This window comes from Phaenicophaeus curvirostris, chromosome 3, assembly GCF_032191515.1.
Source record: "Phaenicophaeus curvirostris isolate KB17595 chromosome 3, BPBGC_Pcur_1.0, whole genome shotgun sequence".
NCBI lineage: Eukaryota > Metazoa > Chordata > Aves > Cuculiformes > Cuculidae > Phaenicophaeus > Phaenicophaeus curvirostris.
In genome coordinates, this window is record NC_091394.1 from 45,280,059 (window position 1) to 45,293,189 (window position 13,131).

Consider the following 13,131-nt stretch of genomic DNA (forward strand, 5'->3'; position numbering starts at 1 on the left):
TATGATACCAAAAAAACAGTCCTGAAATGAGGAGGATCTGTGTAACTTATTTCATGAATGGATGCTGCAGATGCTCTTTATTGCCTCGAAGAATGTCTTGAGTTAGCCCTCTGACAGTAGGAGCTTGCATACAACAAAATGCTCTATGCAGAGCAGTTAAGGACTCCTAAGTTTGTCTAGCTTGGAGAAAAGGAGGCTGAGGGGCAACCTCATTGCTCTTTGCGGATTCCTGAGGAGAAGACTTGGAGAGGGAGGTGCTGGTCTCTTCTCCCTGGTATCCAGTGACGGGTTGCATGGGAATGGTTCAAAGCTGCATCAGGGAAGGTGCAGACTGGATGTTAGGAAGTATTTATTTTCAAAGAGGGCTGTCAAACGTTGCAACAGGCTTCCTAGAGAAGTGGCCAATGTCCTAGCCTGTTGGTGTTTAGGGGGCATTTGGACAGTGCTCTTCATTTTCTTAAACTTTTGGTCAGCATTGAAGTGGCCAGGGATTTGGACCAGATAATTGTCTAGGTCCCTTTGACTGAACTACTTTGTTCTGAATAGACTTGCTTCTGTGAGAAAGGTGCGTGGCATAACCACCAACACAGGAAAACTGCTGGTTTTACTTGGATCAGTAGCTTGAATTAAAGGCCTGTGAGCCTGTCAAAGGATGTAGCTTGTTCATTGTTAACTTAACCTGGCATAAAATACTAACTTGTGTTACAAATGCAGTTTTACCTTCTCCCACCTTTCCTGTGAAAGTAAAAGGAATTATTGCAAAAAAACTGAAACAAACAAAATACCCTAACAAAACTCAGACTAAACAAGGATTCAAACAGTTGTGTAACCTTTGGTTGCTAAATGCTTTCCTTTAGTGCTGCAATAGCTCCCTGCAGCTGACCCCCTTTTTTTATTTTCGTTTTGAGGCTTCCCTTCCTCCCCGTGCAGTTTGTTACTCTCTGCCTTAGGTGTACCCAAGAGCACTAGTTCTTGTCCCCAAATTGCTCTTCCGTCTACTTCGTCTCACAGCTCCTAGCACACTTTCTTCCTTGCCCCATCTCCCAGATTCTTCTTATGCCCTTGAATAAGATTGCATGTACTATCAGCTACTGCAGAATTTGAACCCTCCTCCCAGAATGAGGTTTATTTATGACCAATTAAACAATGTCTACTGATCATCTGCTGAGAAAATGAAGGAATTAGTTTGTTGGTAAAGGGACGGTATTAACTGAGATTATGTCTAAATATATTAATCTTTTGAAGAGTTTTGTGTTAAATCTTTTGCCGTTTGAAATATGTTAAGGAAGACATTCAGAAAATGGTAGCAGCATTGCTTGTGTATTCTAAATGTTGAGGATAATGATACAAAGTCTGATAATTTAATGCGATATAGTATAATTGTATGGAAGGTAAGAGGGCAATAATCTTTTCTTCTTTCCTCTGTAGAGTTCACATTGTTGGACTTGGAGATCTGTTTTTGTCTTTTATCTGTCTCTATTGGCCAGTTTTCAAAAGGATTTTCAGAGAAACTTGGCTAGACTGAAAAATAGTTGTAGTGTACTGTGGTGTTGTATTTTCAGGCGTAAAGCAAGTGACCTGGGATAGTACCTGCAAGTAAGTGATTACATTTGCAGGCGAAGGTGGTTGTTACAGGATTAAGTTTTTAAGCAGTTTTATAGGGCATATAGAAGCCAGAAAAGGTCATACAAATTCTGATTCTTTAAGTGGCTCTGCAGAGCATGGTTGGACCCCTTTTCTGTTTCATTGTGTTTCCTTGTTGATAATGGTGTCTGTTTATATGAAGTTCCCTATAGATGTGCTAGTGAATAATTGTGCAGTGGGTGAATTATGTCTGTTTTAGTTGTTAGTCAGATGTAGCAACACACATCTGAAGTTTTTACATGCTTAACTTCGGTTTTTCTTTCTTAGAAAAGCTTCTTTTTTTGTTCTGTTAGATGATGATGTATTAACTCTTTATCTCTGGGCTAACTGCTGTGATTTTAGTCTGTGTCTTAAAAACTGTGGCTTTTGAAGTGGGTAAAAGTCATTTGCTTAATAAAAATATAAGGTATGGAAATACTGTTTGTCAGCTAAAAATATCACAAAACTTGGATATTTAGTGAAACACCATATTGGGGAATTCAAAGATTACTCAAAATCCACTTAGTCCAATTGATACGTTATCAATCACTGTTGTATAGAAAAGATTTTATGTGGGCTGGGGAAAGCTAGGGGGAATGATGTAGTGCAGTTAGGAAATGCGTTGTCAGTGGGGCTTTGCCTAGACTTCTCTATTTCAGACCAAACAACAGACATCATTTTAGTGTTAAACTACTGTGATTATAAGGAATATTTCTGATGTCTCTGATAGTTGGTGTGGATGACTACAGCTCAGAGTCTGATGTGATTATTATACCTTCAGCCCTGGACTTTGTCTCACAAGATGAAATGTTGACGCCTTTGGGAAGACTGGACAAGTACGCTGCAAGTGAGAACATATTTAACAGGTATGTTTTTCAAATGTCCTGTCTGGCTAATGGTTTGCGAACTATTCGTCTGTTTTGAATCTGACTGAAGTTAAACTGCATGAAATAAAAATAATTTAAAAATACCCAATGACTTACAAAACTCTTCAGTTTCCCTTCCTCCTTCTGTTTGCTGATAATCCTACTTAGAGAGAGAATTACTAGTGATAACAGAACAATATTTGCTTAAAAGTTAAGCAGCAGTAGTTGAGGGCTTCTTGAACTTTTTCATTAATTGAACCACATTATTTTAGGGTTTTTTTGTGGATGCTGACATTCCCATTGATACAGAACTAGAAGTTAATAGTAGACTGCATCCATAACTCTGTGGAAAGTGACTTTAAGAAAATAATTTATGCAAGGGCAGGAGAGGGTAATGCACAGCACTGTAGGAGGTGCCAGAGGAAACCAAGAAGTGCTCTGCACGAGCATCCTTACCCGTAGTTTACAGTTTAAGTATTGCTGCTGCTTCTTATTGAAAATAAAAGCCTGCTGAAGAGAGTCTTGTCTTAGCCAGTTAATACCGTGATCTGTATTTTCCCCTTTTTATTTCTGTAATGTCACCAAGCTCGTTTCACTTAAAAGCATGGGTATTGTAGCATACTTAAGACAGGCATGCGCCCCCCACACTCCATTCCCTATGTACAAACTCTCTGCAATAGGCTGGAGACTTTCTTTTTTTTTTAAACAAGTGTTTATTTTAATTGTAACTGTGAACAGTTACAAGATCACAGAGATATATAAAAATATGCTAAGGTGGAGGTTTTCTAGTGTTTTAGTTTAATATAGTTTATTTTGGGCTTCAAGTACGTCTTTACTAAGGGATATTTGCTTTTACACTGAATTCTTAATTCAGTAGTATGTGGAAGATTAGTCTGTGATCAACCACCCTATAGGTTAGCCTCTTCCGTTGTTCATGGCCTGAGTTCTGTTAGTGTTTAGCCCTGTTCTTAACTTTAGTCATGTGAAGTGTACTTAAATTTCTGTACTACGTGTATGGGCATCCTCTTTTGGAAAGTTTTCATTCTGATTGAACTGAGGCTAACAATTGTAGAATGGTTTCTCTTATTATAATTGCATAAATCAGTATACATTAGTTCTGAAATCTCTGATTTTAAAGTTTTCTTCTCTATTGAAAAGCTAAGTTTTGGGTATTTTACGATTTGAGATAAAATCAGCAATCTGCCAACTAGGAGAGAGATTTTGTGTGTTTGAGTTTTCGTGGGGAGGGAGGAAAGTGGAGCTGCTAGGGCTATAGGTGACAATTCTGTAATAAAAACCAGTGGGGAAGAGAACAAACTCAGAAACTCCAGTTGTGTGACTTGAATTTTAAACAAGAATAGTGGTCCTAATATTTTACTTGCCTCTTTAAGAAAAAACTGTTTCACTCAGTCTCTTGGTGTGGATTGCATAGGATGTGGGGCATGCATAAGCTTGAAATCTTTTTGATGACGCTGTCCAGCTTTATGCATGTTGTGCTTGCTTGCGCTTTCCTGCAGGGGAAGATGGGTGGAGTTTCCTTGTTTCCGTTGGTTTTGAGGTGTTTTTATTTTCTTTGTTTTGTTTTGTTTGCTGGTTTGGGCTTTTTTCCTGGTATAAACGTGTTATTTAATCCTAGCTGTCTTTGTAGGCCTACTGTGTTATGTAGCATAAGAAAATGTAGGAAATAGCATACAATCGCCATTAGTGATATAACTGTGAGTAGCAATTATATCACTGTGATATTAACTTTTGCAGGCAGTTTATGATGATTCAGCATTAGTCAGTCTTGGGCATTATTGCTATTTATTTCTCTTAGTATGGTATAATCACATCCAATTACTTATGTGTAGTTTAACATTATTTTATATTATGTTTGAGTTAATAGTATGTCAGTTGTTTCTGTGACCTTGAAGCTCCATTTATGTGGAAGCTTCAAATTATAGATGCCCAAACCCTTGAAACATTATCATTGATCTTGGTTAAAGTAGGTTAAGGCTTTTTTTCTTTTAATGGATGAACTTGCTTTTAGTGTTTGGGATTCTTTTTGAAAAAAAATCTTTAAATTTCATTTTAAGCATTATTTCTCTTTGCATTTGTTTTTGTTATCCCTTTCTGTCTGGTTAGTCAACTACATATGTATCATATTAGCAGTGTGCACTTAAACTGAATGACTAAAGTGAAGTGATTTTAAACAATTATTACAAAAGTGTAATTGCATTTAAGGGTATTCCTTGAACACTCATAATTTGTCAGCTGGTGTCTGAAGGCTCAAGCCAGTTACTCTGAGATGGAAATAGACCTCTGTCTATATCCTGAGAAATTTCAGCAGCTTGGACTTGGAGCTTGCAAATAGGAATTGCTTCTTCATTTAAATATATATATATATATATATATGATTTTTGATAAGATGAATTGGAAAAAGGAGAGTGAGGCAGGGAATCCTTTAACAGTTTTCCAAATGGTGTAAGGAGTTGCTGTGTGATGGGTTTTAGCTCATTATGCTCTATACCCTCACCATTTTAGCACATTCTTAGTCTGTGAGAACAGAGGGGAGAACCAGACAGATATGACATTAATTGACCCCTCTTGTATCTGAAAACCAAGGCAAGTAGTACTCTGATTATGGTTTTATTAATAAAGGGGCAGCCTTCAGACCACATTTTAGAAGGATCTCTAGCATACATCTCAATAATCCAATATCCCATTGCAGAAAGAGTAGATGCTGAGCAGAAAGCAAAGACCATTACTCTGAAACACAAGGTCTCCTTGTGTCTTGTAGCATGCGGGGGTGGAGGGATGGGTAGGCATGCACACACATACATGCATGCATGGATGAAGATTCCCTTTTACTATTTGCTTAAAAAAACAATTGCTGGTGTAGATTGGAGCATGGCTTTTGTCTTTTCTTGTTGCACAAATCCTTTGTGGGTTTTCCTAAGCTTTGTTGCCAGTTAACGCACTTGCATTCCACATTAGGAAGGCTCATAAATATACAACACTCTCCTCTCCAGTAGCGAGGCAGTTCCTAAGCAGCAGACCCTTTCTTTTGATCAGCCTACTTTGAGGAATTGCTGTTGCCCTTTCTCTTCAAACTGACACCGATCTTGACACCTGGCTCATTTATCTGCACGATGAGTCTTCCTTAAGACTTTATCTACGTATCAGTTTAGATATTTTAAGCTTTCCTTTTATAGAACCATAGAATGGTTTGGGTTGGAAGGGACCTTAAAGATCATCTAGTCCCAACCCCCTTGCAGTGGGCAGGGATACCTCCCACTAGACAAGGCTGCCGTGCTTCTTTGTGTTCTGAAGTACTTCTTAGCTTTTCCCTTGGAAGAATAAGTGATGTCTTTTGAAGTAGCTTTTTTTTTGAAACAGTGTAACTTCAAAGTACTGGTAGAGAAGCAGTCAGCAGTAACTGAGAATGTAATGTATTAAGCATGGCTGTACTTGCATACAGTGTAGCAGTAGCACTTGCACTGTCTACAGTGTAGATTAAGATTTGGCCTAAAGCATTCTGGGTAACTTGTCTTTTTTTGGCTAAAGGTTATGTTCCTGTGACTTCATGGCACAGGCATGTGCCATGAGATGGTCATCAGAAGGTAGCCTTACTTTCTAGACTCTTGCTTTTCTAGATGGAAGAGAGATTGGCATCAGAAAGGAGACTGTAGCACATGTGGCAAAGAATTATTTCAATGTGGTTATCCAGTTCCTGGCTCACAGTCACAATATAAATCTCAGTTTTACTTGTCTGTGATTCTGGAAAGTAGTCTCAAAGTTTTTTTAGAATATATACTCTGTTTCAGGAACTAAGAAATCAATTTCTTTCCAAGGAATTAGGGGGAATGACAAATTTTTAGATGTATCAGGGCTATACCATAAGCCTTTCCACTTTTCCACACATTCTGCAGAGTCAAGGACATAATTTTACTGTGTATTTAAAAATTAAGACTTGCCTGCAGGCAGTACCCCGACTAAAACAGAAGGCTTTTTTTCATCCCTTTGTGCTGTAATGTGTATCAAAAACCTCTCGAAGACAGCACGTTTGGTGGGATGCTGAGAATCTTATCAAGATTTATTAACTGTAAGGACTTATTTTCATTTAGGTATGATCAGATTGTAACCATCAAGTTAATTCTGAATGGTGCGTGGTTTTTTTTCTCCTCACTCATTTTCCTCCTGCCTGTGCAGCCTAGCATGATGCAAACTATTTCTTTTTGGGGTATTTGTTGACCGTTGACACTAAGGAAGTGCCAGATTCTTAGCAAAGCTATGCTGATGAAATGCTGCTGACACTCATTCTGACTAGGACACTTCTGATCATTTTAGGATAAATCAGGTTATTTCTCCTACCACTGACTCTTTTTTTCTCTGTTCTCATGTTTCAGTCCTTCTAAGCCCAGTGTATGTCAAATATAAAATTTAGTAAAAAATGAAACAAACCTCAAAACACACTTTTCTGCACGCAAATTTGCTGATATTTGTATACCAAACAAGTTACATAAGTTCAACTTTGATGGTGTAGATTGAGAAAATTTACCTGGTAAGTATATATTAAAATGATATTAGCTGAACTATCAAAGGACAGAGCTTTTCTAAAGCAGTAGGAGACATCTTAATTACTTCAGCAATACTGAATTTAGCTCTGCATATTAAACCTTTCTCCTTAGGAAGGATACAAAGATGTTGATTTCAAAGTTGGGCGTTTATTCAGAATGTCTTCTGAGATTTGGAAAACAGTGCCATGCTAAGTTATTGCTACTAGTGTTAACTTAAACATGATTTAGAAGTTCTCAATAAATAGATGAAGGCAAAAAAATCTTCTTTCCTTTTCTTTTCCCTCGCCCGTCTCTTTTCCCTCGCCCGTCTCTTTTCCCTCTGCCTCTAAAGTATCCATACTAGCTAAAAGCAGTCTGTGTGCAGATGAACTCATTTAAATTCCACAGCAGAAATTTATTAAAGGGCTAATGATAGTGATCTGTACATGGTAATTATATCACTTAGAACTCCCAGTATTGATTCCAAATAAAGTCAGAGGAGTATATAAAAGGAGTTTAGATGAGCCAAGCGAAGAGATTTATAGGTTGTCTTGTAGTATAGTGTCACAAATCCTAATTATGTCTGTGTGTGCAGAGTCTTCAAAATATCTGTCCCCTGTATGTGGACATGATTGTGGGGGTGTTTGTAGTCTATCCTCTTGTTAACTCCTGCTAGTTGCAGTGAATCAGTTTTTCTGCCACTGGACAAGTTCTCCCCATGCATGCTTATGAAATTTTGAACTTTGCTAATTATCCTCCACTTCTGCACGTAATAGCCAAAGTAGTTGTACTGCATGCTGTCCTGATTTAGCCCTGGCCAGGTCAGTAGCTCAAACGGGGCAGCTCTGTGTCCCAGGTGTGCTACTATGCCTTGATAGTTCATTGCAGTCCTCTGTAGACTTTCTTAGCTTGACTGCTAATGCTTGCATGAGAAGGAAAATCAGACTGCTAGACGGGGCACCGGGAACCCTTTGGTTACTGTCTGCTCTGTGGCAAGCAGAGGACATTGAAGTGTGAGCTTGCAGGGCTCAAGTCATTGCACATTGGTTGCCTGCAGGCTAGCTCTCAGCCTGTGGCAAATTCGAGGCAGGTTTAGCCCTGTGTGTTATGTTGCGCCTTGGAGAAACAACAATTTTGGCGGATTGGTGGGGATAGTGGCAAAACTAGGTCAGAGCCTATAATATTTGGAGGACGTGAGTGGACATCATCTCCCAGAACAGGATGGATGGAGTTAGAGATTACCCTGTCATTACTGGCTGCCTACGCAGTTAAATTTTCTAAAGTAAACTTAGCTTGCACTGTTCCCTTTTATTGTAGACCCATTTATTCTGTTACAAGACAAAGAAGGAAATACCACCTGAATGCAGGTGGGAGCCTTCTTCAACATTTAGCCAAGGGAAGAAGCTGAATGTCCCTGTAAGCTGAAGGCTACAAACCTTCTGCTCAAGAGGAAGAGATAAAACCCAAAATACTAAATTGAGGTAGACAGATTTGAGTGGGTTTAATAAATAAGTCCTAAGAAGGGACATAGGAAACTAGCAAAGACTTACTGTGGGATCCAGCCTCTGCAGTTCAGGATACTGCTAACAAAGCTCTATGAAGAATCATAGAACCACCAGGTTGGAAAAGACCTCTTGGATCATAGAGTCCAACCATTCCTGCCTGCACCTAAACCATGTCCCTGAGCACCTTGTCTCCCCATCTTTTCAATACCTTCAGGGATGGTGACTCAACCACCGCCCTGGGCATCTTGTTCCAGTGCCCAACTCTTCACAACTTCCAGCATAGTAAGGGGCAATTCCATGATCCCCAGGAGCCAGATGGGATGCAGCGCTCTTTAATGTGGTTCCTTACTTGCTGAGACCAACTCAGTGCTCAGTTGAGTTGTCTCTCATTTTCCAAGATTATGTTTAATAGGTAGAGGCCACATGCATCCAAGCAGGCTGGTTTATGAAATATGCTTCATCTGTTCCTCTTCTCTTTTCAGAGGTGTCCAGCTCTTTAAAAGACCAAGTCAACTCTGCTTCTAGGTTAGTGTGTCATGTAGTCTGTTTCCCTCCATTAGGATTTTGATAGTTGAACTTCCTGCAGCATATCAGGATCTTTTCTGAGAGATGTTGCACTTTTAGCGAGTTGAAATGAATGAGGGAGAAGAAATTTGTTCAAGGCAAACAGCTTTTCACGGTTTGTTTTTGGGAGGATTTTGTTAATCTGTATGTCAAAACAGTTTAGTTTAAGGTTATTTTGCAAGTGGCCAATGTGAAACACTTACTGATTTTCAGTTTGACAGAATGGCATGGTCTGCTTGGCTTTGGAAATTGATTAAAATGTACTGCATTTATCCAAGTGCATGGAATTGCAAAATTCTCAAGCTTCCCTTGTATACCAGGAATGCAACCATCTGTTTCTTACCAGTTTGTGACCATTGCTGATATTCATTGTTTGTTAGTGAACATGATCAACTTTAGCAATGCTTCTGCTCTTGTCTGCAGCACTGTGGTTTGTCACCAGTGCTTATATCTAGGCTGCATCTAGGCTGCTGACTAACAGTGTTTCTGTTAGTTCTGGCATAGTTTGCATATTTTTCTGGCACTCGACCCTTGCTGCTTCAGCATTTTGATAAATTGCACCAGGGCAATGCAAGAGCTAGGAGTGTGTTGGACATAGTTTCTTGGCCCTTTCCACTGTTGAGATAATCTTGATGATGGACAGCGTGGATTGAACATCAGTTCCCTGAACTGTTGTTCAACAAACATTGTCCAAAATGATGGGGGAAAAAGGGGTTATGCCATTTCAGGCTGTTCTTGAGGAGAGAAGGGCTGGTTGCCACACATTGCCACGCATTGTTTAATAACTTACTATTTAGGGGTGTCTATGTAGCTGATAGGTATAACTTTGTAACATAGACTGCACCAGAATTTTGAGGATAAAACCCCAAGTTTGGCTCAATCTTGTCCCTGACAAATTAATCCTTTGAAAAAATTCTTGCACATTAGCAGTAGTAACAGAGTTGATTGTGACTTGTTTCATATTTTCTTAATGTTTCATTTTCTACTTTGTTTAATGCATGCCCCAGGCACATGTGGGCTGGTACATTTTATTTTCACAGTATGTACCCATTGCTCTACATAGCATTTGAATGAAGTTTTGCTTTTAAGTGTCACCGTCAGTATGGAAATCTTCAGCCTGAATTCCATATTTTTGCTTGTGAAATAAGGTCATAATTCTGTTTAAAACTGTTCTGACAATAGTGGTGTTGTCTTCCTTTGTATAGAACAAGTTAGGGAATTCAGAGATGATGTTACAAGGCTGATACTGACTTCCTAACATTCAGCTCCTGTTTCCTACTTGCCAGATGATTACTATTTTTATCTTTGTGGCTGGTTTCTCTTATTGTAAGCCAAAGGGATACTTTTAATCTCACACTTAAAATTAACAGTTCTTTAGGATTCTGCCAGGTATCATAATTAAGAATTCTTGAAGCAGGACTAACTAAATTAACTGAGTTAAAAGTGAATATATGTAAGATTTTACTATTTGGTTTAAGAAGCTGGTATGATTCAACAACTTTTGGATTTGGCTGTATTTCTGGACACAAATAATGCTGATTTTTAATCTTTCTTGTAAACTAGGCAAATGGTGGCTCGAAGTTTGCTGGACACTTTGAAGGAAGTCAGTGATGATGAGAGAGATTGTATTGCTGTGTTGGAGAGGATCAGCAGATTAGCTGATGATTCAGGTAGGTAGCATTCAACATTTTACTGGGCTAATGAGGGAAAGTCAAAATTGTTGAACCTGTGTTCAGCACAGGACCAGTATGTTCTTTCTAGTCTTCAGTATTCAAACTAGGCTTCTACAAATGCAATAAAATATAGAAAAAAATAATTTTGCTAGATAACGCACCCCCCCCCACCCCCCCCCGGATCACTTTTTTCCTTCCTATTTTCCTCTACAAATCAAGCCCCCTCAAAATGCAGGATTTCCACTTTCCATCAGTATGTTTTTTTGATAAGTTTTATTATGTACTTCGAGTACTCAGCAGATCTACATGATTATTGTAGGGTTTTAGATTAATTGCTTGCCTTGAAAAGACTCTTGCAAAGCATCTGTGCTAAACTCCCCATTAGTTTTGGTAGATTTTAAATGCTGAAGCAGTTCCCTTGGTCTCTTTTGAGCAGACTGTTATGAAGATAAGAGAAGCAGCAAGAATTGGTAAGCAAGATGCAGATACACGTAGTGAGTAGGAGGCCTCTGTAGATGCAATTTTTGCTCCCAAATATATTAAGACCACTGGGTGTTGAGAATAAAAGGCAGAAGCAGGAGAATAATGAAAAACAAATGTGAAAGAAAAGGAGTACTGGGCCTGTACAAACCTCATGGAGTTCAACAAGGCCAAGTGCAAGGTCCTCTGTGTGGGCTGGGGCAATCCCAAGCACAATTACAGGCTGGCTGGAGAGTGAATTAAGAGCAGCCCTGAAGAGAAGGACTTGGGAGGTGCTGGTGGATGAAAAGATGGATATGAGCCAAGAAGGTGTTCTTGCAGGCCAGAAAGCCAACCGTATCCTGGGCTGCATCAGAAGAAGTGTAACCAGCAGGTCAGGGGAGGTGGTTTTTTTCCCTTCTGCTCTTTTGAGACTGCACCTGCAGTACTGCATTCAGTTCTGGAGTCCTCAGCACAGGAAGGACATGGATCTGTTAAAGAGAGCTCCAGATGAGGGCCAGGAAGGTGATCTGAGGTCTGGAGCACCTCCCCTACGAGGACAGGCTGAGAGAATTGAGATTGTTCATCCTGGAGAAGAGAAGGTTCCAGGGAGACCTTATAGCAGCCTTCCAGTACTTAAACAGGGCCTATAGGAAAGCTGGGGAGGGGATCTTTATCAGGGAGTGTGGTGGTAGGATGGGAGGTAATGGTTTTAACCTAAAAGGGGGGAGATTTAGATGAGATACTAGGAAGAACTTTTCTTTTTCCTGTGAAGTTAGTGAGGCACTAGAACAGGTTGTCCAGAGAAGTCTTGGCTGCCCCCTCCCTGTGGGTGTTCAAGACCAGGCTGGATGAAGCCATGATTGGCCTAATGTAATGGGAGGTGTTCCTGTGCGTGGCAGGGGGGTTGGAACTGGATGATCTTTCAGATCCTTTCCAGCCCAAACTGTTTGATGAATCTATGAAAAAGCAGTGCAGTAGTGAATGAAGAGAAAAATGGTTTGGGCAGAGCTGCAACAACATACCAGGTTGAAGATGCCCTAGAAAAAATTAAGGGCTTGATTTCAACATAGCTGATAGAGTTGAAGCACCAGAAGGAAGAAGGAAGGCTTTAGAGGCAAAACATCAGAGAAGATCTGAAGTTCATTCTTTTGTCAGTGTAGGGGATGCTATACAGAGAAACTTGTATTGAATCTTGTACGGGAAGAAATGTTTCTTCTGTTTGATGTCTGTTAGTTTTTCTTCCTTCTGCAGGAATTGAAGGGCATAATGCTTTCCAAGGATAGAAAAGTATTCTGCTAATTTCTGCTGTGTCATTACTGTCTTCATTTAAAATGCACAATTTTATTTTCTGAGAAAGTGTCATTATTTAGCCAGGAAAAATAGTCTAAGTATTACAAAATTGTATTGAATACCTCTCCAGGGATCCTTTAAGAGGGAAAAAAAGTCACTACTCATTTAAGATTAAACATATCTTTAATTGAGAACAGTGGTGTGCTAGTATTTCTAGAGTGCTTACCTAGCAAAGCTCTGCTTCTGCAATGTGTATATAGAGTGCTTGCTTGTGTGACCAGGTTAACAGTTATGTACATCAGTAACTTTGAGCTTAAACTTTGGAAAATAGGACAGATAGATGTGTGTCCAGGGAAAAATGGCCTTTTGCAGCAACTTTGTAGTCTTAGGCATTTCCTTGCTTACCAACAAAGTGTGTCAAATTGAAGTTTGTTTAGGTAGAAATGTAATGGAAGTCATGAGTTGAGTTCAAATCAGTTTGTTTCCTTTAGCAAAGGTGGTGTACATTTTTTTTAGTCAGGGTTGATTTTTTTCTCAGCGTCAGTAAAAGCAGCATTTCAGGCTTTTCCCGCGATATAGAAGTTGCCTTGGATCTGCCAAACTAGTAGTG

At 39.4% G+C, this 13,131-nt stretch overlaps 1 protein-coding gene across 4 annotated transcripts in view; it reads left to right on the forward strand.

The window, feature by feature from the left end:
• Nucleotides 1-13,131, forward strand: part of PPP4R1 (protein phosphatase 4 regulatory subunit 1) — a 66,700-nt gene that overhangs the window by 11,622 nt on the left and 41,947 nt on the right. For 2 of the 4 annotated variants that reach the window (XM_069853873.1, XM_069853871.1), the window contains exons 3-4: nt 2,354-2,489; nt 10,660-10,766. In XM_069853873.1, coding sequence (XP_069709974.1) covers nt 2,354-2,489; nt 10,660-10,766 — 243 coding nt within the window. Of the gene's footprint in view, nt 1-2,353; nt 2,490-10,659; nt 10,767-13,131 lie in introns of those variants that run through there. The other 2 variants (XM_069853872.1, XM_069853874.1) reach the window with 2 other exon arrangements.